At 41.5% G+C, this 25,920-nt stretch overlaps 1 protein-coding gene across 2 annotated transcripts in view; it reads left to right on the top strand.

The window, feature by feature from the left end:
• Positions 1–25,920, top strand: part of LOC129862723 (metabotropic glutamate receptor 8-like) — a 238,714-nt gene that overhangs the window by 126,626 nt on the left and 86,168 nt on the right. For both annotated transcript variants that reach the window (XM_055934632.1, XM_055934631.1), the window contains exon 3: positions 1,791–2,007. In XM_055934632.1, the coding sequence (XP_055790607.1) occupies positions 1,791–2,007 (217 nt within the window). The remainder of the gene's footprint in view (positions 1–1,790; positions 2,008–25,920) is intronic.

The following is a 25,920-nucleotide window of genomic DNA, read 5'->3' as shown; positions in this document are numbered from 1 at the left end:
AACGTTAGACGCACATATCATACACCCACCAAAAATGCTAAACTCACGTTATTGTAATGTTGAGAGGTTAGCATATCTTGGGGGTCAGATATATGTGTGTCTGTAACTTTCTTTCGTAATTTTCTTTTGCACATTGCATATTCTAATATAATAATAACAATGATAATATTTACATATTGTAACAAAGTAGTAACTATCCCAACGTTGGGTTTTGCATAGGCTCTCAAGGAACTAATACATTTGGATTCTCATTATAGCTATAAAAATGTAAGTGTTCAAACTTAGCATGTGATAACAATACAACAGAACAGATTAACTGTAATTACATATAATCTCACGAGTGGCCAAAAATAACTATCTGAAAGCCACATCACTAATAAGCCACGCCTCTCTAGTCTTCTGATCTGACCGACTGGGTCATAGCTCAATAACCCAGCATCAATAACCGAGCATCAACAACCCAACCTTCTCTTTTTAAAGAAAACAACCCAACTAAGTGAACCAATGCCTGCATCACAACAGTTGGGTCATCCGAACGACCCAACATTTTTTAGAGTGTACGGACAGAGCTAGTTCTTTGAAGCCACAGTACATTCTGGTTGAGTCTCTCCTTAACTGATAAATTAAAGCTATAGATTAACTTTAGGGGTACAAACGTCCCTCTTTTTCTCTTTTTCAATTATGTGCTAATGGAAAGATAAGGACAACCACAAGCAGGCTCTTTGGTCCCTGGAAATTAAGTTGTTCATATAAGGACTAAAGGCAATACGAATTGTATTTGTTTCAACCCAGATCTTAATAACTTAATGGCATAAGTTCATTAATGTTGAGAGTAAATCACTTATTGCCTCTGGTATTCATTTAGCTATTGTTATCCTATGGCTCTGAAATCCCAGTTCAAGGGTTAACCTTCTGGGACTGACAGAACGTTTGCATTATACAGGTGATTTCAATAATGTCAAAGCCACCAGATGCATTTGTATTTACAGCCGGTTTAATTTGTTGCAGTCTGTGAATGAGCTGAGATCGGCTCAAGCTGCCAGCCAATGAGTGGAATTTGTATTGCTGGCAGGCCTTTGCCTGTCTGTCTTTCTTTCTTCCATTCCCCCTCTCTTTGAATGCCAATGAGTCCAGCCTGTAGGGCCTGCCCGCGCACCCTGGCCTTTGACTGAAGTGAAATCAATCAGTCCTTCAATCACTCTCCAACCTTCACTGGCTATGCCAGTTCTCCCTATCTGTCCGTGTGTCTGTCTGTCTGTCTGTCCGTGTATCCGTCTGTCTGTCTGTCTGTCTGTCTGTCTGTCTGTCTGTCTGTCCGTGTATCCGTCTGTCCATGTGTCTGTCTGTCTGTCTGTCCGTGTGTCTGTCTGTCCGTGTGTCTGTCTGTCCGTGTGTCTGTCTGTCCGTGTGTCCGTCTGTCTGTGTCCGTCCGTCCGCCCGCCCTTCTGCCCGCCCGCCTGTCTGTCTGTCTGTCTGTCTGTCTGTCTAATTCCACCGTACAGTTTCCCCGCTCTTCTCCATTACGCTGTGTCCAGCTGAGAATTACGAAATTGTGGTTCCCTTTGGTTTTGAAGTTCTTTTGGGGTGAATGTGCTCCTTAAACAGGATGAAATTAAGTTTTAAGTCAGGTAGTTCTTAAAAGTTCTGACAACGTCGCAGGGATTTGTCTTTCCATTGCGATTCTCATGTGTAACATATAATAGATGTCTGGGGTGTAGTTTCCATTGTGTAATTGAACAATTACTAGTTTTTCAGTAAATACTTACACTATGTCTTCCTTGTCTGCACAGATCCCTCAGATCAGCTATGCATCCACGGCGCCCGAGCTGAGTGACAACACACGCTACGACTTCTTCTCCCGTGTGGTGCCACCAGACTCCTACCAAGCTCAGGCCATGCTGGACATCGTTACGGCGATGGGCTGGAACTATGTGTCGACACTGGCCTCGGAGGGGAATTACGGTGAAAGTGGCGTGGAGGCTTTCGTCCAGATCTCCAGAGAGTCTGGTAAGTGGGATGGGGCTCTTTTTACTGGCACAAAATGGCTGCTCAATGAGGTTTTTACTGAAACTCTATTGAAGATTTTTATAGATATGGCTACTAAATGTGAGCTATCTTTGTGACGCCATGATGGATGGTAAAGAAATGTGATTGAATCCAAAAGTGTCTTTCTCTCCTAATACACAGCAAGGCTTTTATTCCTAGGGATAGGCTAGCGGGGACGCCTATCATCCGGTGAAATAGGAGGGCGCGCAATTCAAATAAATAATTGGAATATTAAACATTCATGAACATACAAATCTTACAATAATTTAAGATTTTAAATTATATTAATCTAACTGCATTGTCCGATTTACAATAGGCTTTACGACAAAAGTATACCATGCGATTGTCTGAGGACGGCACCCCACATCAACATATTTTTCAATAGCAGAGGCTTCATAAAATCACAAATAGCGATTAAATAAATCACTTACTTTTGAAGATCTTCCTCGGTTTGCAATCTCAAGGGTCCCAGCTACAACATGAATGTTCGTTTTGTTAGATAAAATCCTTCTTTATATCCCAAAAAGTCAGTTTAGTTGGCGCCATCGATTTCAGTAATCCACTCGTTCAACATGCAGACAAAGGAGTTCCAAAAGCTACCGCTAAACTCCGTCCAAACAACTCAATCAACGTTTCTATTCAAACCTCAGGTACTCTAAAATGTAAATAAACTATAATATTTCATACGGAAAGTAGTATGTTCAATAGGAAAGCAAAATTAGTAAGCGTGCACCCTCTCCCTCGTGCGCCGAAAGAAATTCTTGGTTGTTTTTCAAAAAACTAGCCTGAAGCCTTGAATAAAGACTGTTGACATCTAGTGGAAGCTATAGGAATTGCAATTTGGGAGACGGAATTACATAGGAACAATAGCGTTCCATTATTAGCCTGGGACCTCAAAATCTGTTGTTGTTTTTTTAACCAAGGAAAAGGGTGACTATTTGAAGAATCTGAAATATAAAATATATTTTGATTTGTGTAACACTTTTTTGGTTACTACATGATTCCATATGTGTTATTTTATAGTTTTGATGTCTTCACTATTATTCTACAATGTAGAAAATAGTGAAAATAAATAAATAAAAAGTAGGTGTTCTAAAACTTTTAACTGGTAGTGTACTTTTTGACTTCTAATGCCCCTGGGATAATGTACATTTGCTGCAGCATTATGGCAACTCAGCGACACAATGGTAGGGATTATCTAAGGTGGGCTTGGGTCATTGGTAAGTCATTGTCTCAATGCAGCCTTGAAATGTGAGTCTAGGAGCCAAGATGATTTGGATGGACTCATCATTCCTGTAGAGCATCTTCTGTTTCCAGAAGATGCCAATGTTATATATAAAAGTTATTCCAACAGAGCTACAGTAATATTTTAGCCAGGTGTGTAATGCCAGTAGCATGATGAATCTTTCACACACGCTGCCCGACGATGGTACCGGATCTGACATAATTGGCTGCTTTTTGTAATCTTTCAGAGCTAGGATCAGTTCTTTAAAATACATTTTCATCAGTTCGAGCTTGCCCTCCTAATGCCGTTTGACCTCACATGGACTACGACAGGTTCAGCTCCCAGCAGCTGTCATAGAACAGCCGGAAGCAGCCTTTTAACTTATCCTCCAGGATAGCACAGGGTTTTTGCCCCGGGAACCAAGATGCTTCTAACCATAGAGCTGCCAATGACGACAGCTGGTGCAATGGTTGAGAAGGTCCGGCTGTTCCTTCGTAAACCCCTCGATGGCCTGATGGACCCGAACTTGCTGTAGTATCCATCGTGGATGATGAATGGGCAGTCTTAGACAGCCTCATGGTCCGATGATAGGGGGAGCTCTGAGGATCTGAACCTGAGATAAACCTGAGGTAAAAAGCCACTGGAGACAGAACAGAAGATAAAGGCACAGGTACATCCGTATCTGATCTCGAATCGGAAGCCCCCAGGGAAGAAGGTGCCGGAACCTCTCGATCCAGGGTTGCGAAGCTGTTTCTAGTCTGTGTCCTGTCCGGGCTTGCTTTCGCCAAGGAGGCCCCTGTTGCCAGAGGTCACTGTTTTAGACTTCCACGGCGAATGATATATCTCCATGGCTGATTGGTAGGATTGAGAACAAGAACATCCACCAAGTCATCCAGGAAAAATCTACTAACTCCATTCTCCAGGGAAGGGGGAGATCCCTTTGGGGAGGAATACCTGCAGAGGACCGACCAGTTGAACGACTCAGCGGCGACACTTCCACCAGGCCAAAGCGGCTTCTGGCTACTGGGGTAGAAGATAATGAAAAACTAGGCGGGCGTGGATTCCCCAGTAGCTTGTGTAAGTTTGCTACTTATTTGCTAAGAGTAGCCACTTCGCCCTTGTAGTCCTCTGCAAGCAAACAGTTGCTTTATTGAAAGTCCGGGTGGTCCACATTGTCCTGGAATAAAGCAAAATAAACACAGCACCTGCAGCGTTGAAAACATTTGTTAGCATCCTCCATTTGAGCCTACAGGCTAGCTAGGCTAGCTAAGCTAGCGAGGCTTCTGTGTCTCTCTTCTTGACAGGAAATTCTCAGAGAAAGAAAAATTTGTCAGAGAAAGAAATACACGGCTATCAAAAACATCAGGCCAAGAAAACACACAATTAATTCATATTTTTATCAAATTCACGATGTGAAAATGAATGGAAGTGTAGAGTATTGTAACTCAGGCTCATAAAACATGTTTCGTCAACAACACACTCACATTGGGGTGTGTGTCTGTCAGGCAAGAAAATGAGAGTGTCTCAACAGCAGGGGACACCTTGAAAGTTCACGTGTCAAGTCGCTGTATGCCAGAAAGCAAGCTGGACACAGTTCTAGTGAAGGGAAATCTTAACTCTACAGCATACAATGAAATTCTAGTCGATTCTGTGTTTCCAACTTTGTGCAACAGTTTGGGAAAAGCCCTTTTCTGTTTCAGCATGACAATACCCCCGTGCACAAAGCGAGGTCCATACAGATATGGTTTGTCGAGATCGTTGTGGAATAACATGACTGGCCTGCACAGAGTCCTGACATCAACTCCAACAAACAACTTTTGGATGAATTGGAACACTGACTGCGAGCCAGGCCTAATCGCCCAACATCAGTGCCCAACCTCACTAATGCTCTTGTGGCTGAATGGAAGCAAGTCTCCGCCGCAATGTTCCAATATCTAGTGGAACGCCTTCCCAGAAGAGTGGAGGCTGTTTTTATTTTTTTACTTTTTTATTTTTATTTAACCTTTATTTAACTGTTATAGCAGCAAGGGGAGGACAAACTCCATATTAATGCCCATGATTTTGGAATGAGATGTTTGACAAGTAGGTATCTACATATTTTTGGTTATGTAGTCTATCTGGGGAAGGATATAAAATAATTGTTGTGTTAACTTTCCAAGAGCACAGTGGTCTCCATCATTGGGAAATTGAAAAAATGGAGCTACCCAGATTTGCCTAGAGCTGGCCATCTGAGCAACCAGTCAAGAAGGACCTTGGTCAGGGTGGTGACCCAGAACCCAATGAACCCTGTAGTTCTGTCAGAGTGGGATGTGTGGGACTGAGATGTGAGAACTTGCCAGAAAAACATTTATACAGTACTTCACCAATCTGGGCTTTATTGGACAGTGGCCAGATGGAAGCCACTCCTGAGAAAAGGGCATATGACAGCACACCTAGAGTTTGCAAAAAGGCACGTGAAAGACTAAGATCATAATGCAAAAGATTCTGTGGTCTGATGAGACAGAAATGTTCCTCTATAGCCTGAATGAAAAGTGCTATGTCTGGAGAAAACCAGGCACAGGTCATCACCTGTCTAACACCATCCTTACTGTGAAGCATGGTGGTGGCAGCATCATGCTATGGGGATGCTTTTCAGCGGCACATACTGGGAGACTGGTAGGAATAGAGGGAACAATGAATTAGGCCTAAATACAGGCAAATCCTTGATGAGAACTTGCTTCAGAGTGCAAACGACCTTAGAGATGGGGCGAAGATTTGCAATGACCCCAAGCATACTACAGCCAAAACAAAGCTGGAATGGCTTTTGAACAAGAATGTGAAAGTCCTTGAGTGGCCCAGCCAATGCCCAGACTTGAATCCCATTGAAAATCTGTGGAAAGACTTGAAGATTGCTGTTCAACCCGCTACTCCCCATCTAAGTTAACAGAGTTTGAGAAGAATCTGCAAGGAAAAATGAGGTAAAATCCACATATCCAGATGTGCAAAGCTGATACAGACATACCAAAGACAACTCAAAGCTATAATCATGATAAAAGGTTCTTCTACAAAGTATCGACTCAGGTTTTGAATATTTACAATATGTAAATGAGATATTTCAGTATTTTATAAATACGCTACAGTTATTAAAAAACAGGTTTTCACTTTTCACTTTGTCATTATGGGGTATATATTGTATATTGGTGGGAAAAACATACCAGGCCTAATCCATTTTAAATGAATCAAAATTAGCAATAAGTCAAAGGGTATGAATACTTTCTGAAGGCGATGTATACCACAATGTGTTATGGGTACATAGTCACGATAGGAGAAGGTTGCGATCGCCCAAACCTCATAGCAATAGTCAGTGTAATTGATTCTCCATATCGCAAGTAAGTACACAGCTGTATTTTTTTCTAGGGGCTCTCTCATAATACAACTCGGTTCTCTCTGAGCCCTCTGATTAAATTACTATTGCAGCTTTCAGCCAGTGTGGACATAAGGCCACATATTCATTATATTGTCATTGCTGAATTAAAATGAATCAGCTGTAACATGCACAGTGGGGCCTGAAATGATTGACACCCTTGATAAAGATGAGCAATAATGACTGTATAAAATAAATAATTAGAATACTGAGCTATATTGTATGCTCCAAAAAATTGGGAAATTATATGATTTTACAGTATACTAATACAATGGCTCAGAGAAAGAGATTTTGTTTAACAGGTAATACCTTTTTGCCTCAAAAAGGTAGGGGTCAAAATCACTGACATATCTAAAATGTCGTTTTTGGTCCCATATTCCATGCACGCAATGATTACATCAAGCTTGTGACTCTCCAAACTTGTTGGATGCATTTGCAGTTAGTTTTGGTTGTGTTTCAGATTGTTTTGTGCCCAATAGTAAATCATGTATTGTGTCATTTTTGGAGTCACTTTTATCATAAATAAGAATAGAATATGTTTCTAAACACTTATACATTAATGTGGATGCGACCATGATTAAGGATTATCCTGAATTAATCGTGACTAATGATGAGTGAGAAAGTAACAGAGGGTCAAAGATCACACGCCCAAGACATGATAACCTCCCCTGTTATTGGTAATGGTGAGAGGTGAGCATGTTAGCATTGCTGAGCTAACTGTCTCTAATCAATTGGGCTCAGAATCAATTATCTACACTTGTAACATAACTGCAAGACTCCATAGGCTTCTCTCCAGACCTGAGGGCCTCGGAGGAAAAGCGTATCTCCTCATGTTAAAAGTCGGCAATGACTCCATCACTATTACACAGAGGAAAATAACCTCCCAGAGGATAAATAAAGATGCCAACTGCTACCCGAGTGACCGTAAATGTGTCTCGCTGCCAGGCTGGTTGAAATGACGGAAAACTTTCACAAGGCACAGAGTTTCTGACCTCATTGGCATGGATAAATTGTCATGGACTAGGAAGCCATTTACATAATATCATGGAAAATGGAATTTAGTCTCATGCCCAGGACCAACTCGTTTGAATTACCATTCATTTTTAAACTGCAGAATCGCTATCACCCATGTAAAAATATCAAAATGTCTTTAAATATAAATGTCTTAGGCCTGGTAATCCTATTAGGGTTAGATTAAATATATTTTCTCCTGGTTTACATTTGAAGTTTGAAATGTATGTTTGCCATTAGCTCCTACTCCTACCCTGTGCTTACACTTTGCCCACCTGGGGTTGGCAGTAGTGCTTGTGGTAGTGGAAGTGTGAGGTCAATCAGAGTTCAGTAGGTCCCAGGTGCATCTAAATAGTCTAAAGTGGCTTCCATCCTTTCCTCCTCTCTCTGTTACATCTCTCTCATCTGCACTAATCCATGTAGACAGGAGAAGTGAAAGCTATATGATGGATGACCACCTGGGGATTTGTATTCAACTGTCTAGTTCTTTGTTTTGATTCTTTCAAGTTTTCCTATAAGCTTTTCATTTTGGCTTATGGGTTCTTTAGAGCCAAACCTTTCCCTAGAACTAATCTTGGTTAACCCAGAACTAAAAGCTAGCATACTTTACCATTTATGCTTACGTAGTCTATCCACAGGAGATTACCCTTGAGCAAAGTTATTCAATTCCCAGAGTCAATGCTGTTGATGGCTGCCATTCATCAACTCCCTTGCAACGCATACTGTATGGTGAAACAAAAGTACATTCAACGCAGCATTCCTTACCAGAACAGAGGAGTTCTGGTCTCAAGGTGATAGTGTCCTTCTTCTATAAACACTGTGACCGATGTGTATGTGTATTTTATTCATCCAAAGAGCCATTTACCAGTTGATTGTTTTCCCTTACGCACACACAACATTCTTCTTGACTATCTGTGTATACTATATGGACCGGCAGTTGAGGCTGTGTTACTGTTTGCTGAATACCTGAGTTTATAGCTGAATGGTTGATGAAATTAATGCATGAATGAGTGGATCAAAAAATCTAAAGTAGCTTTTTAGTGTAGTTGATGTTGAGCATATGGAAAAGTGCACTAATGATTAAAAACACGGTACATTTGGTCAATTGGAGTAATCCAGACAACGCACCCTCTTCATTTCAGCAGTGTACTCTGAGAGTACCTCTCTGGAGGCGATGTTTTGCTCCAATGGTTTTTGGTTCTACTGTAAAGCGTCGTTAAAATAGGCTAAAAATACCATGTTTAAAATACATTGCAGAAGCAATGCTGGTCTAGGAGGGAGATAAGGAACATTGAGGGGAGGACGAGTATGTGAAAGGAAAATTGTATCTTCAAATTACAGTAATGTTGATACTACAAAACTATCTGGCAGTCCCGGACACTCATTCATAAAATTGGAGGATCAAAAAATCTTTCATAGAAAGCAGATTTTATCCAACCACACAGTGAAATTTTATTCAGAACTTCTCCTAAACAAGGCACTGAAAAGGGAAAAACAACAAAGCTCGATGAAGAATCATGTAGGTCACTTGAAGCTTTCTGTCACGGCATTCATCGGAAGAAGAAGAGGAATCGTCAGACCAAAATGCAGCGGGGTACGTGTTCATCTTTATTTGCTTAACTGACTGAACACTGAATACAAAATAACAAAAATAATAGCCTAAACAGTTCTGAAAGGTGCAACCAACACTAAACAGAAAATAACCACCCACAACTAACAGTGGGAAAACAGAACACCTAAGTATGGTTCTCAATCAGAGACAACGAAAGACAGCTGTCCCTGATTAAGAAACATACCCGGCCAAAACATAGAAATACAAAACCTAGACATACAAACATAGAATGCATCACACCCTGACCAAACAAAAAATAGAAACATACAAAGCAATCTACGGTCAGGGCGTGACACTTTCTGTGTACATTGCCGTGGGATGTATGGGTGCTGAGGGTACTGTAGCACCCTTTGAAAAATCGGAATATTTTTTAACATTTTAAAACACCTTTAGAACCCATAGAGGCTGTCAACGGCCTTTCTTAAAATTACTAAAGCGGTTGCGAACGGCCTTATTTTTCTAACAATAATATCTGTGAGAAAATGGCTGTGTGTGTGTATTGTCATTTGACTTAGAAAAAAACGTTATTACTCCAAAATGACAGCGCCGAAGCAGACACGACTTTTCACTGTAAAAGAGGCTTTATATATGTTGGTTGGTGATACGGATTCCTATACGTCCTTGAAATTTGAAAATCAAATCAAAATTTCAAATAACATTTTATTTGTCACATGCTGTCACGACTCCCCTTCCCGTTCAGGTGGCGCTCGGCGGTCGTCGTCGCCGGCCTACTAGCTGCCACTGATTCTTTTCTCCCCCTCCTTATGTGTTTATTGATTACACCTGTTTTGAGTTTGTTGTAATTAGTTGCGCTTTATTAGTCAGCCGGCCCGCCCGTTTCTTTGTGCGGGATTGATTATTGTAAGCCTGGTGTTTGATACAGACGAACGTGTTGGTTTATGTTCGTGTATAGTGCTGGACTGTTTTCGTTCCCCGTGTCTGGGGCAGTTTGTTTTGATTAGTGGGGTGGCCGTGGTTTACCGTGTGCGCATTAAAAGAGCACTATATTGAACTCTCTGTTTTCCTGCGCCTGACTTCACACTCACGACACCCAGTACCTTACACATGCACCGAATACAACACATGAAATGCTTACTTACAAGCCCTTAACCAACAATGCAGTTAAGAAAATCCCCCAAAAAGTAAGAGATAAGAATAACAAATAATTAAAGAGCAGCGAATAACAATAGCGGGGCAATATACAGAGGGTACCGGTACAGAGTCAATGTGTCAATGTGGGGGGGGCACCAGTGTCGAAGTAATTGAGTTAATTATGTACATGTAGGTTGCGTTATTAAAGTGGCTAAGTATAGATAATAATGTGAGGGGCAATGCAAATATTCTGGGTAGCTATTTGATTAGCTGTTCATGAGTCTTATGGTTTGAGGGTAGAAGCTGTTTAGAAGCCTGTTGGACCTAAGCTTGGTGCTCCGGTACCACTTGCCTTGCGGTAGCAGAGAGAACAGTTTATGACTAGGGTGGCTGGAGTCTTTGAACATTTTTAGGGCCTTCCTCTGACACAGCCTGGTGTAGAGGTCCTGGATTGCAGGAAGCTTGGCCCCGGTGATGTACTGGGCAGTACGCACTACCCTCTGTAGTGCCTTGCGGTCGGAGGCCGAGCAGTTGCCATACCAGTCCGTGATGCAACCCGTCAGGATGCTCTCGATGGTGCAGCTGTAGGACCTATGCCAAATCTTTTCAGTCTCCTGAGGGGGAATAGGTTTTGTCGTGCCCTCTTCACAACTGTTTTGGTGTGCTTGGACCATGTTAGTTTGTTGTTGATGTGGACGCCAAGGAAGTTAAAGCTCTCAACCTGCTCCACTACAGCCCCGTCGATGAAAATGGGTGCGTACTCGGGTCCTCTTTTTCCTGTAGTCCACAATCATCTCCTTTGTCTTGATTACGTTGAGGAAGAGGATGTTGTCCTTGCACCACACGGTCAGGTCTCTGACCTCCTCCCTCTAGGCTGTCTCATTGTTGTCGGTGATCAGGCCTACCAATGTCAGCAAACTTAATGATGGTGTTGGAGTCGTGCCTGGCCGTGCAGTCCTGAGTGAACAGGGAGTACATGAGAGGACTCAGCACACACCCCTGAGGGGCCCCTGTGTTGAGGATCAGTGTGGTGGATGTGTTGTTATCTACCTTTACCCCCTGGGGGACGCCCGTCATGAAGTCCAGGATCCAGTTGCAGAGGTGAGGTGTTTAGTCCCAGTGTCCTTAGCTTAGTGATGAGCTTTGAGGGCACTATGGTGTTGAACGCTGAGCTATAGTCAATGAATAGCATTCTCACATAGGTGTTCCTTTTGTCAAGGTGGGAAAGGGCAGTGTGGAGTGCAATGGAGATCATGCATCATCATCAGGTTAACTCATCGTTCTTGGGCACAGGGACTATGGTGGTCAGTTGGAAACATGTTGGTATTACAGACTCAGACAGGGAGAGGTTGAAAATGTCAGTGAAGACACTTACCAGTTGGTCAGTGCATGCATGGAGTACACGTCCTGGCAATCCGTCTGGCCCAGCGGCCTTGTGAATGAACTCTTTAAAGTTCTTACTCACATCGGCCGCGGAGAGCGTCATCACACAGTCGTCTGGAACAGCTGATGCTCTCATGCATGTTTCAGTGTTACTTGCCTCGAAGCAAGCATATAAATGATTTCGCTTGTCTGGGCAGCTCTCGGCTGTGCGTCCCTTTGTATTCTGTAATAGTTTGCAAACCCAGCCAGATCTGATGAGCGTTGGAGCCGGTGTAGAGTGATTCGATCTTAGTCCTGTATTGACGCTTTGCCTGTTTGATGGTTCGTCGGAGGGCATAGCGGGATTTCTTATAAGCTTCTGGCTTAGAGTCCGGCTCCTTGAAAGCAGAAGCTCTACCCTTAAGCTCAGTGCAAATTTTGCCTGTAATCCATGGCTTCTGGTTAGGGTACGCATGTACAGTCACTGTGGGGACGACGTCCTCAATGCACTTATTGATAAAGCCAGTGACTGATGTCGTGTACTCCTCAATGCCATTGGAAGAATCCCGGAATATATTCCAGTCTGTGCTAGCAAAACAGTCCTGTAGTTTAGCATCATCTGACCACTTTTTTATATACCGAGTCACTGGTGCTTCCTGCTAAATTTTGGCTTGTAAGCAGGAATCAGGGGGATAGAGTTATGGTCAGATTTGCCAAATGGAGGGCGAGGGAGAGCTTTGTACACGTCTCTGTGTGTCTTACCAGAGGCTGCTGTTCTGTCCTGCCGAGGTTATAACCTACTAGCTGTATGTTCTTAATGTCGTCGTTCAGCCACGACTCGGTGAAACATAAGATATTACAGTTTTTAATGTCCCGTTGGTAGACTATGCATGCTTTCAGTTCATCCCATTTATTTTCCAGTGGTAGAACGTTAGCTAGCAGAACGGAAGGAAAGGGCAGATTAGCCACTCGTCAACTGATCCTCACAAGGCATCCTGATCTCTTTACGAGAAACCTACATTCCAGCTAATCACAGGGATCTGTGCCTGGTGTGGTGTCCGTAGTATATCCCTCGCGTCCAACTCGTTGAAGAAGAACTCCTCGTCCAATTTGAGGTGAGTTATCCCATTTCTGATGTCCACAAGCTCTTTTCGGTCATAAGAGACAGTAGTAGCAACATTATGTACAAAACAAGTGACGAACAACACGAAAAAGCAAACAAAGTAGGAAGATTGGTTAAGAGCCAATAAGACGGCAGCCCTACCCTCCTGCGCCATCTTCTGTTGCAAAAAAGTGATAATGCCGAGATGAGTGAAATAGGTAAACAGCAGATATACACTATATATACAAAATTATTTGGACACCCCTTCAAATTATTGGATTCGGCTATATCAGCCACAACCGTTAATGACAGGTATAAAATCGAGCACACAGCCATGCCGAGAAGTGGTAGGCCACACAAGCTCACAGAACGGGACCGCCAAGTGCTGAAGCACGTTGTGCGTCAAAATTGTCTGTCCTCTGTTGCAACACTCCGTACCGAGTTCCATACTGCCTCTGGAAGCAACGTCAGCACAAGAACTGTTCATTTAGAGCTTCATGAAATGGGTTTCCATGGCCGAACAGCTGCACACAACCCTTAGATCACAATGCGAAATGCCAAGCTTCGGCTGGAGTGGTGTAAAGCTTGCTGCCATTGGAGCAGTGGAAACGCATTCTCTGAAGTGATAAATCATGCTTCACCATCTGGCAGTCTGGCGGACGAATCTGGGTTTGGTGGATGCCAGGAGAATGCTACCTGCCCCAATGTATAGTGCCAACTGTAAAGTTTGGTGGAGGAGGAATAATGGTCTGGGGATGTTTTTCATGGTTCGGGCTTAGTTCCAGTGAAGGGAAATCTTAACTTTAAAGCATACAATGACATTCTAGATGATTCTGTGCTTCCAACTTTGTGGCAACAGTTTGGCTAAGGCCCTTTCCTGTTTCAGCATGACAATTCCCCTGTGCAAAAAGCAAGGACCATACAGAAATGGTTTGTCGAGATCGTTGTGGAAGAACTTGACTGGCCTGTACAGAGCCCTGACCTCAACCCCATCGAACACCTTTGGGAGGAATTGGCCAAATCTTCCAACGTCAGTGCCAAAACTCACTTGTGCTCTTGTGGCTGAATGGAAACAAGTCCCCGCAACAATTTTCCAACATCTTGTGGAAAGCCATCCCAGAAGAGTGGAGGCTGTTATAGCAGCAAAGGCGGGACCAACTCCATGTTAATGCCCATGATATTGGAATGAGATGTTTGACGAGCATGTGTTCACATACTTTTGGTCATGTAATGTATTCAACACTGCTTTTTTTATCGACCCCCAATCATATCCTGCCACTGCCCTCATGATGTTCAGCACCTTAATTTGTGTACTTTCTTTCCTTCTTAATGCATCTTAGCCAATCAGTTGTCTTGTGACAAGGTAGTGGTGGTATACAGAAGATAGCCCTAATTAGTAAAAGACCAAGTCCATATTATGGCAAGATTAGCTCAAATAAGCAAAAAGAAACGACAGTCCATCATTACTTTAAGACATGAAGGTCAGTCAATCCGGAAGATTTCAAGAACTTTCTTGAAAGTTTCTTCAAGTGCAATCACAAAAACCATAAAGCGCTATGATGAAACTGGCACTCATGAGGACCACTACAGTAAAGGAAGACCCAGAGTTACCTCTGCTGCAGAGGATAAGTTCATTGGAGTTACCAGCCTCAGAAATTGCAGGCCAAATAAATGCTTCACAGAATTTAAGTAAAAGACACATCTCAACATCAACTGTTCAGAGGACACTGCGTGAAATCAGTCCTTCATGGTCGATTTGCTGCAAAGAAACCACTACTAAAGGTGACCAATAAGAAGAAGCGACTTGCTTGGGCCAAGAAACACAAGCAATGGACATTACACCGGTGGAAATGTGTCCTTTGGTCTGATGAGTCCAAATTTGAGATTTTGTTTCCAACCACCGTGTCTTTGTGAGACGCGGAGTAGGTGAACGTGATCTCTGCACGTGTGGTTCCCACCGTGAAGCATGGAGGAGGAGGTGTGATGGTGTGGGGGTGATTTGATGGTGACACTGTCAGTGATTTATTTAGAATTCAAGGCACACTTAACCTGCATGGCTACCACAGCATTCTGCAGCGATAAACCACTCCACCTGGTTTGCGCTTAGTGGGACTATAATTTGTTTTTCAACAGGACAATGACCCAAAATACACCTCCAGGCTGTGTAAGGGCTATTTGAACAAGCAAAGTGATTGAGTGCTTCATCAGATGACATGGCCTCCACAATCACCCAACCTCAACCCAATTAGAATGACCTTGATCGTCTCCCAAGACACTCCAAAAAGCACTATGATGTTCATTATGCTAGTGTATTTCATTTTCTCATAATTTATTTAAACAGTGTTTAAACAGTGTTCTGTCTTATCTTGAGGTAATTATTAGTGTGTAAATCAAGCAGAGATTATCATTAGCATATTGACCGATGTGATAAGCAGCCATTAATATTCTCTGAAAGGGACTGGTTCTTTTACAAGACCTGCTAAAAAAGCAGAAAGTAGAAGCGCTAAATTAACTGTCATTACCCATAACCAACATTTGCGACATTTTCTCACGTCAGATAGAGCAGCAACAAATGCCGGTTGAATTGATCACATTTATTCAAATCTATTCAAAACTGGCTAATACCATATCTGGGGCTTTGAGTCATTGACTAAAGGGTAAATCCATCTTCAGAAGCACTGGACAGTCATTCATTTTCTCCCCTTGTCTCCCCAAGTGATGTGAGGCCACTATTAAAACGCAGTTCCACTTTTTGTAAATATTCTACCATGTTCAAAAGATTCATACTAGAAATATATAAGTGCCAAAAAAAAACTATTCACATTTCAATTTGTTGACATCAACATAGGTAAAACAGACTGTGATCAATATGCTCTTTTAAAAAATCTCTCCAGAATGCATCTGAAATGAAGGGAAATGCAAAAGGAGATATGTTCCGACTTTTCCCTACTGACACGTAGGCCCATCATGTGGAGAAGTTGATTAGAACAGGAATGTGCAGCAGGTGGTGGTGTGTCAAATTGAGAATGTTACTTTATGCTTTTGTACTCTTCTTTTTAGGGGCCTATTATTAATGCTTCACTTTATATCACTAAAGAGCATTCCGTTTCATGCATTCAGTTTTATGCCTCAAAGTTCAACGTCTCAAAGCTTAGGGAATAAAGAAATGAGTGGGCTTGTCCTTCCCATTGACACTTTTTTTCCCTTGAACAAAAGATAAATAGAGAGTCATTATTTATTTGCTGTTGCCATGGCAAAAGTAAATGAATGAAAAGGTAATTTACATGCTTAGATGAAGACACGTTGATGATTTCCATTATTGCCCATAATTATACTGAACAAAAATAGAAACGCAATATGTAAAGTGTTGTTTCAGCTCCCGACAATGATGACTGCAGGAATGTTCTCTGGTGGACATTCCTGCAGTCAGCATGCCAATTGCACGCTTTCTCAAAACTTGAGACATTTATGGCATTGTGTTGTGTAACAAAACTGCACATTTTAGAGTGGCCCTTTAGTGTCCCCAGCACAAGGTGCATCTGTGTAATGACCATGCTGTTTAATCAGCTTGTTGATATGCCACACCTGTCAGGTGGATGGATTTTCTTGACAAAGGAGAAATGCTCACTAACAGGGATGTATACACATTTAAGAGAAATAAGCTTTTTTGTGTGTACGGAACATTTCTTTGATCTTTTATTTCTGCTCATGAAACATGGGACAAGACTTTTCATGTTGCATTCATATTTGTGTTCAGTGTTGTTGCTTTTTCTCATACATCCATTTAAGTCTTGACAGCTTTGTTAGGTGGTTGGCTTCTCTCATGTTTCACCTCAGTAAATGGCACCTTGGCACCAAAATCCTTGTTTACATATTACAGGCCACATCAGGCCTGTAAATCACATGATGGCTGGCTAGGTGATGTGTAATTCCTTTTGGAATACAGCCAGAGTTCAGATATTAAACAGTTGGACTTTTTATTCACCCACAACCTGCATTCAGAAGGGTAAAGGAGACTACTTAAAGCATTTAAACCGGAACAACCTTTTCAGTATTGGATGCCAATAAATCGAGCTAACTAGTTGTATGTTATTTGTCTTTGTGTAGCATACGATTAATTAAACAAACAGTGTACATGCAAAAACACAGGTATAAAAAAAAAATCCCTCAAATAATCAACCTGCATAACATGCTGGGAAATATGATAATGATGGGTGTGGTGTTTTAGTCGCCACAGTGAAAACAGGGCCCTCCAACCCGGTTCCATGAGAGCCAGTACATTTTTGCTCTAACCCTAATCTAGTGCACCTGATTCTAATAGCTAGCTGGTTGATAAACTGAATCAGGTTTGGTACAACTGGGGTTGGAGTGAAAGGAGGTCAGCTCTCAAGGAACAGGTTTGGTGAGCCCTGGTGTAAAACAAAACTCTGGTTATTATTTTTTTATTTAACCTTTTTTTATTAACCTTCTAGGCAAGTCAGTTAAGAACAAATTCTTATTTACAATGACAGCCTACCCTGGCCGAACCGTAACTATGGGACTCCCAATCACGGCCGGTTGTGATACAGCCTGGAATCAAACCTGGGTCTGTAATGTGTAGTGTGCCTCTATCACTGAGATGCAGTGCCTTAGACCGCTGCGCCACTCGTAAGCACCAAACACCGACACTGTTATTTTACACTGCTGAGTGTAAATTCCACTCTAACAAAGTGAATTTAACTCCTGAATCAACACTAGAAATGTTACACTGAAAAATCCACACTGGCCAATTTGCTGTGTGTTTGAGGAGAGACAAATTGCTGGCTTTAGATGCAAGGCTACTACATTTCCAGCCTATGGAGACTTACTGGATATAGGCTACAGCTGGAAATGTACTGTAGCCTATGGATATCCCCAGCCAAGGAGAGGCACTGGTAATATCCTAATCTTATTCATATTAGCTAGGAGCACATTCCTATGTGTTTCATTGGCACATCCTCCATGTGTGTATTCTTTATGGCCACTGCCTTGGAAAATTACCCAGAGGTCTTGGCAGTGGCGATTTGAAGACGGGCCTGAGAAATGTTAAGCAAAAGATATGATCAGAATGGTTTTTGTTGAGTAAATTGAATTCATGACATTCAAAGGAGGGGAGAGCGAGCCTAATATCTCTAGTTCTGTACCTCTTAGATTTAAGCATTTTCCTCGGCTTAAAAAATTATATGATAAGGTCTATTCACCAGTCGGTTCTGTATGGCATTGCAGGCAGTGCAGATATCCTTTAAAATAGGGGGTAATTAAGAAGAAAAAGGTCAATTTGAAAAGGCTGATGGCCTTGTAAAAGGGATCACATAGTTATTACAATATACTGTACATGATTATCAAGAACATGTAGACGTTACGAGATGAGAGAGGTAGCCTCACAATTCCATCATAGACAGTCACCAAATCCGTTTTAACATGGAAAAAATAAGGGGAAAACCAAGATAGTAAATAAGGAAAGATGGGAGAGATGGGAGAGACTTATCAATGACCCAAGCCCAGCTCAGTTAATCACTACCATTGTGACACTGAGTTGTCATAATGCCTCAGAAAATGTACATTATACCAGGGGTGTTGGTAGACAAAATGTACTTCTTACTGCCCCTACAACTATTGTATGCAGTAATCATGTGCTTATTAACCAGATTTATACTGTTAGCGCTGAGGCGGTGTGCCCTAGTAGGAAGTCCATTGTGTGCAGCTCACCCTGCACAAACATAAATAACATGAGCATATCTACTTCTGATAAGCTTCCTAGTAAAGCAATGAAAACAAGTAAACATCCCAGAAGAAAAGTGCTCAAAATAGCCCACGTTTACATATGTAGCTTAACTTCTCTTGGGTAGGGGGCAGTATTTTCACGTCCGGATGAAAAGCGTGCCCAAAGTAAACTGCCTGTGACTCAGGCCCAGAAGCTAAGATATGCATATAATTGGTAGATTTGGATAGATAACATTCAACATTTTCTAAAACTGTTATGGCAGGCGAAACCCCGAGGACAAACCATCCCAAAAAAAGAAAAATTCAGCCTACCACTATTTTCAATGACTGTCACTTTTATTATAAGACGAAGTCCTCCCAGATTGCAGTTCCTAGGGCCTCCACTAGAAGTCAACAGTCTTTAGAAAGAGTTTCAGGCTGGTTTTTGGAAAAATGAGCCAGAAATTGTAGTTTTTCTAGTTGGCTCCCATTTTGTCTGTAGTGTTTCCAAGCGCGTGAATGAGAGCGCATTCTTTGGTATTTTTCTCCGGTAAAGACAATAACGATTCTCTGTCTTAAATTTTATCGTTTATTTACGTATTAGGGTACCTAAGGTTTGATTATAAACATTGTTTGACTTGTTTGGAAAAGTTTATTAGTAACGTTTGGGATTCATTTTGTATGCATTTTAATGGAGGGAAACTGGGTGGATTATTGACTGAAGCGCGCCAGCTAAACTGAGTTTTTATGGATATAAAGAAGTACATTATCGAACAAAATGACCATTTGTGATGTAACTGGGGCCTTTTGGAGTGCCAACAGAAGAAGATCATCAAAGGTAAGGCATTTTTTATATCGCTATTTCTGACTTTCGTGTCGCACCTGCCTGGTTGAAATATGTTTTTCATGGTTTTGTATGCGGGGCGCTGTCCTCAGATAATCCCATGGTGTGCTTTCGCCATAAAGCCTTTTTGAATTCTGACACAGCGGCTGGATTAACAAGAAGTTAAGCTTTATTTTGATGTATTACACTTGTGATTTTATGAAAGTTAAATATTTATAATACTGTAGTTTGAATTTCGCGCTCTGCAATTTCACCGGATGTTGGCCAGGTGGGACGCTACCGTCCCTCCTGTCCATAAGAAGTTAAGAAGCAAGGTTCATGAAATCAATAATTGTCTAGTAACAGATGATATTCATATTCTGACTATCTCTGAAACAGCAAAACCTCCACAATTAGCATTTGTCTTTTCTGTAAATGTTATATCCTTGTATTGCTACCACTGTATCATCAAAGGTATTATACATTTGATGATACAGTGGTAGCAATGCAAGGTTATAACATTTACAGAGAAGACAAACGCCAATGGTGGAGGTGTTGCTGTTTTGTTCAGAACCACATTCCTGTAAAGCTTAAAGAGGATTTCATGTTAAATACTGTTGAAGTAATATGGCTACAGGTTCATCTAACTCACCTGAAGCCCATTCTTGTGGGAAGCTACTATAGACCCACAAGTGCAAAAAGTCAGTATCTGGATAACATGTGTAAATTGCTTGATAATGTATGTGATATCAACAGAGAGGTATATTTTCTGTGGGATTTAAATATTGACTGGCTTTCATCAAGCTGCCCACTCAAGAAAAAGCTTCAAACTGTGACCAGTGCTTGAAACCTGGTTCAGATTATCACTCAATTTACCAGGGTAGTTACAAACAGCACAGGAATGAAATCATCAACATGTATTGATCACACCTTGAATAATAGTGTAGAAATGGTGCTTGAAAGCAGTATCCAGATCCATTGGATGTAGAGATCACTATATCGTAGCCATATCGAGGAAAATCAAAGGCTTTCCCTAATATATTGTATAATAGGTCATACAACAAGTTGTGTACTGATTCCTATGTTGTTGATGTAAATAATATTTGTTGGTCCGTGGTGTGTAATGAGAAGCAAACAGACGCGGCACTTGACACATTTATGAAATTAGTTATTCCAGTTACAAATAAGCATGCCCCAATTTAGAAAATGACTGCAAAAACTGTTCCTTCCCTGTGGATTGATGAGGAATTAGAAAATTATATGGTTGAGAGGGATGAGGCAAAAGGAATGTCAAATAAGTCTGGATGCACAACCGATTGGCAATGTTATTGCTAGTTGAGAAATAATTTGACTAAATGGAATAAGAATAAGAAACTACACTATGAAATAAAGTGAAAAGCTTTTGGAGCATCTTAAATGACATTTTGGGAAAAAAGGCAATCTCAGCTCCATCCATTGAATCAGATGGCTCATTCATCACAGAACCAACTCATATTGCCAACTACATTCATTATTTTTTAATTGGCAAGTTTAGCAAACTTAGGCATGACATGCCAGCAACAAACGCTGACACTACCCGTCCAAGTATATCTGACCAAATAATGAAATACAAGCGTTGTCATTTTTTATTCCGTAAGGTGAGTGTGGAAGTTATTGTCTATCAACAATGACAAGCCACCGGGGTCTGAAAACTTGGATGGAAAATTACTGAGGATAATAGCGGACGATATTTCCATTCCTATTTGCCATATTTTCTATTTAAGCCTACAAGAAAGTGTGTGCCCCCAGGCCTGCAGGGAAGCAAAGGTTATTCTGCTACCTATAAATAGTAAAGCCCCCTTTCCTGATTCAAATAGCTGACCAATCAGCCTGTTACCAACCCATAGTAAACTTTTGGGAAAAAAGGGATTTGACCAGATACAATGCTATTTTTCAGTAAACAAATTGACAAGAGATGACATTCAACAAGCACAGCACTTACACAAATTACTGATGATTGGCTGAGAGAAATTGATGATAAAAAGATTGTGGGATCTGTTTTGTTAGACTTTAGTGCAGCTTTTTACATTCTGCTGCTGGAAAAACGCATGTGTTATGGCTTTACACCCCCTGCTATATTTTGGAAAAAGAGTTACCTGTCTAACAGAACACAAAGGGTGTTCTTTAATGGAAGCCTCTCCAACATAATCCAGGTAGAATCAGGATTTCCCCAGGGCAGCTCTTTAGGCCCCTTACCTTTATCTTTACTAACGACATGCCACCAACATTGCGTAAAGCCAGTGTGTCTATGTATGCGGATGTCTCAACACTATACACGTCAGCTACTACAGCGACTGAAATGACTGCAACACTTAACAAAGAGTTTGTTTCAGAATGTAGCAAGGAATAAGTTAGTCCTAAATATTTCTATAACTAAAAGCATTGTATTTGGTACAAATCATTCACTAAACCCTAAACCTTAACTAAATCTTGTAATATACAATGTAGAAATTGAGCAACTTGAGGTGACTAAACTGCTTAGAGTAACCATGGATTGTAAACTGTCATGGACAAAACATATTGATACAATAGTAGCTAAGATGGGGAGAAGTCTGTCCATAATAAAGTGCTGCTCTACCATCTTAACAGCACTATCAATAAGGCAGATCCTACAGGCCCTAGTTGTGTTGCACCTGGACTACTGTTCAGTCGTGTGGTCAAGTGCAACAAAAAGTGACTTTGCAATTGGCTCAGAATAGGGTAGCACGGCTGGCACTTGGATATACACAGAGAGCTAACACTAATCATATGAATGTCAATCTCTCCTGGCTCAAAGTGGAGGAGAAATTGACTTCATCACTACTTGTATTTATGAGAGGAACATGTTGAATGAACTGAACTGTCTGTCTGAACTACTGGCGCACAGCTCGGACACCCATGCATACCCCACAAGACATGCCACAATAGGTCTCCTCACAGTCCCCAATTCCAGATCAGACTATGGGAGGGGCACAGCACTACATAGAGCCATGACTACATGGAACTATATTCCACATCAACTAACTGATGCAAGAAGTAAAATTAGATTTAAAAAAATATTATAATACACCATATGGAACAGCAGGGACAGTGAAGCAATAAACATAGGCACAGACACACTCTACACACACGTACACATGGATTTTGTTTTGTAGATATGTGGTAGTGGTGGAGTAGGGCCTGAGGGCACACAGTGTGTTGTGAAAACTGTGAATGTATTGTAATGCCTTGGCAGCAGCTAATGGGGATCCATAATAAATACAAATACTAATCTATTGTATGTTTACTGTATAATTTGAGATCTTGGTGAAAGGGCTACCATTTTTCTCTCCATCAATTGTGTCTTTACTACAGCAGATACAGTGCCTTCGGAAAGTTCAGACCCCTAGACTCTTTCCAAATGTTACATTTAAGCCTTATTCTAAAATGGATTTAACACAATCTACACACGATACCCTGTAATGACAATTAGAAAACAGGTTTTAATACATTTTTGCAAATTTATCAAAAAACAATACAGTAATACCTTATTTAAGTATTTGCTTTGAGACTCGAAATTGAGCTCAGGTGCATCCTGTTTCCATTGATCATCTTTTGTATGTTTCTACAACTTGATTGGAGTCCACCCTTCGGTGGCGAAGGGCCTTGGTCAGGCAGGTGACCAAGAACCGGATAGTCACTCTGATAGAGCTCTAGAGTTCCTCTGTGGAGATGGGAGAACCTTCCAGAAGGACAACCATCTCTGCAGCACTCCGCTAATCAGGCCTTTACGGTAGAGTGACCAGACGGTTTGAACTATAAGGCCTGAATGCCAAGTATCTCGTCTGGAGGAAAGCTGGAACCATCCCTACGGTGAAGCATGGTAGTTTAGCATGATGGTGGCAGAATCATGCTGTGGGTATGTTTTTCAGTGGCAGGGACTGGCAGACTAGTCAGGATCAAGGGAAAGATGAACGGAGCTAAGTACAGAGAGATTCTTGATGAAAACATGCTCCAGAGCGCTCAAGACCTCAGACTGGGGCGAATGTTTACCTTTCAACAGGACAACGACTCTAGGCACACAGCCAAGACAACGCAGAAGTGGCTTCGGGACAAGTCTCAGTGGCCCAGCCAGAGTCCGGACTTGAACCCAATCGAACATCTCTGGAGAGACCTGAAAATAGCTGTGCAACGACACTTCCCATTCAACCTTACAGAGCTTGAGAGGATCTGCAGAGAAGAGTGGGAGAAACTCCCAAATACAGGTGTACCAAGCTTGTAGCGTCAAAGGCGCTTCAATAAAGTACTGAGTAAAGGGTCGGAATACTTAATGAATGTTATATTATGTGGTATTGTGTGTAGATTGATGAGTAAAAAAAACTATTTCATCAATTTTAGAATAAGGCTGTATCCTAACAAAATGTGGAAAAAGCAAGGGTTCTGAATAATTTCCAAAGGCATGGTATATAATAGGAAATTAAGGCAAATGTTGGATTTGTTGAACAACTTCTGTGTTAGGACCCAAACTACAAAGCCTTATGATAGCCTATGTAGAAAAGGCGGTTTGTTTACTTCTGTCATACAGCCGTAACGATGACTCTAGCCAGTGTTTGACCTTATTTATTACTGCTGTCAACAGTGTGGTTGCTCTCACATTATACTGTACATATTAATGGATGGTTGATTTAGTTGACACATTTCTTTCAATCATTCATAGCAATGTTAGTAACTTCTAAACACTTATGAATTATGTGTATGCTGGCAATGAGCTGGTAGTATAAAGATATGACACAGCAACACAATCACTTTATAATGCCCAAAGCAGGAGATGAGAAGCAGGTACAGGGAGTGAACCATTTAATATAGACGGACATGCAATAGAACAAGAACAGCGTCTGGACATAAACACGACACGACAAACAATGCTACAACAGGGAACAACACAGAGGAGCAGACATATATGCAGGGACAATCAACAAAGTGAGGGAGTCCAGGTGAGTCCAATGAGCGCAGCTGCACGTAATGATGGTAACAGGTGCGTTTAATGACGGGTAGCCTGGCGCCGTCGAGTGCCAGGCAGGGGGAGAGGGAGCAGACATGACACACTTGCCTCACAAGCTACTGTAGGTTTCCATCCAATTGGGAACAGATTTCCATGTGAATATTGTACAATCCACAAAGAAAATGTGAATTTTCCCACCAGAGGTGTGCTTCCACCAAATGGCGGTGTTGCTGATAAATCAGTGCGTGATGACGTAGTGCACACAACATTTTATTGTTCGCTATAGTTTTCATGTACCGAATAAAGTTCAATGTGTTTCCATTGCATTTTTAACTCTACCGAAAGCTGTTGCGTTAAATAGCAAATGTGCTTATTCTGGTTTTGGCACTTCTGCTCTAGCCGACAGCTGGCAGATACAGTGCTGGTAGACTATTCGGGTAGGATAGTCTACATAATGAGATTATTATGGATAAGAGTGAGAATATTTTTACTTATCAAATTGCAGTCAATCATCGATCATCATGTCATCAGAATAAGACCCACGATATTTATTGGTAAGGAGCATCAAGATCACTGTTCACCAACCTGTGAAATTCATCACAACTTATTTTATTTGTAGCCTACTAAACTGCATGGTTTCCCGCATTACAGTGGGAGGACCACACACCATATCATCACGTCAATGAAAGTTGACTTCGATATGATGAATATTATATCAATATTTGCACATAAAGACGTTTCCAACGCCATTTCTCGCATAATACATTTTACAGACACAAAAAGATCCCACCGTGTCTAACAAAACATTTATATGTTGGCATTCATAAAATTGTACCGAAACGTTCAGTTTCCATCACAGCTGATGGGCTTTGAAGAGATTATGAAAGGTATGATGTGGACATGTTCCTTCGGACCTAGAGACTGATTTGAATACCACTGAACAATGGCCTGAGACCATCGAACAGTCTGTAAGTATGTGTGTACTGTATGTCAACTTCTGTCATTGCACAGTTTTTGATGATTTTTGTTTTAACGATTTCAGTCATCTTAACAGCATTGAGTCTGATGGGGAATGGTGGTGGTATAAAGCAGTGTTTGTCATGGGCTGCTGCATTTGAAACGGGAACACTCTGCTTGAGGGTAAAGGCTGAAATAACTACACTCACGCAACACCTCACAAGTGGCAGGGACTTGACACAGCAGCAGGCTATTGCAGGTATTACCACCGTAGGTTATACTTCTTTGAGTGACACGATGTGTACAGCACAGAATGCCATCCCTACTAAACAAGATGCCATCCCTACTAAACAAGATGCCATCCCTACTAAACAAGATGCCATCCCTACTAAACAAGATGCCATCTCTACTAAACAAGATGCCATCCCTACTAAACAAGATGCCATCCCTACTAAACAAGATGCCATCCCTACTAAACAAGATGCCATCCCTACTAAACAAGATGCCATCCCTACTAAACAAGATGCCATCCCTACTAAACAAGATGCCATCTCTACTAAACAAGAT

The sequence above is a fragment of the Salvelinus fontinalis genome, chromosome 9, assembly GCF_029448725.1.
Source record: "Salvelinus fontinalis isolate EN_2023a chromosome 9, ASM2944872v1, whole genome shotgun sequence".
NCBI lineage: Eukaryota > Metazoa > Chordata > Actinopteri > Salmoniformes > Salmonidae > Salvelinus > Salvelinus fontinalis.
Note: the sequence above shows the minus strand (reverse complement) of the source record. Positions and strands in the feature narration are given on the sequence as shown.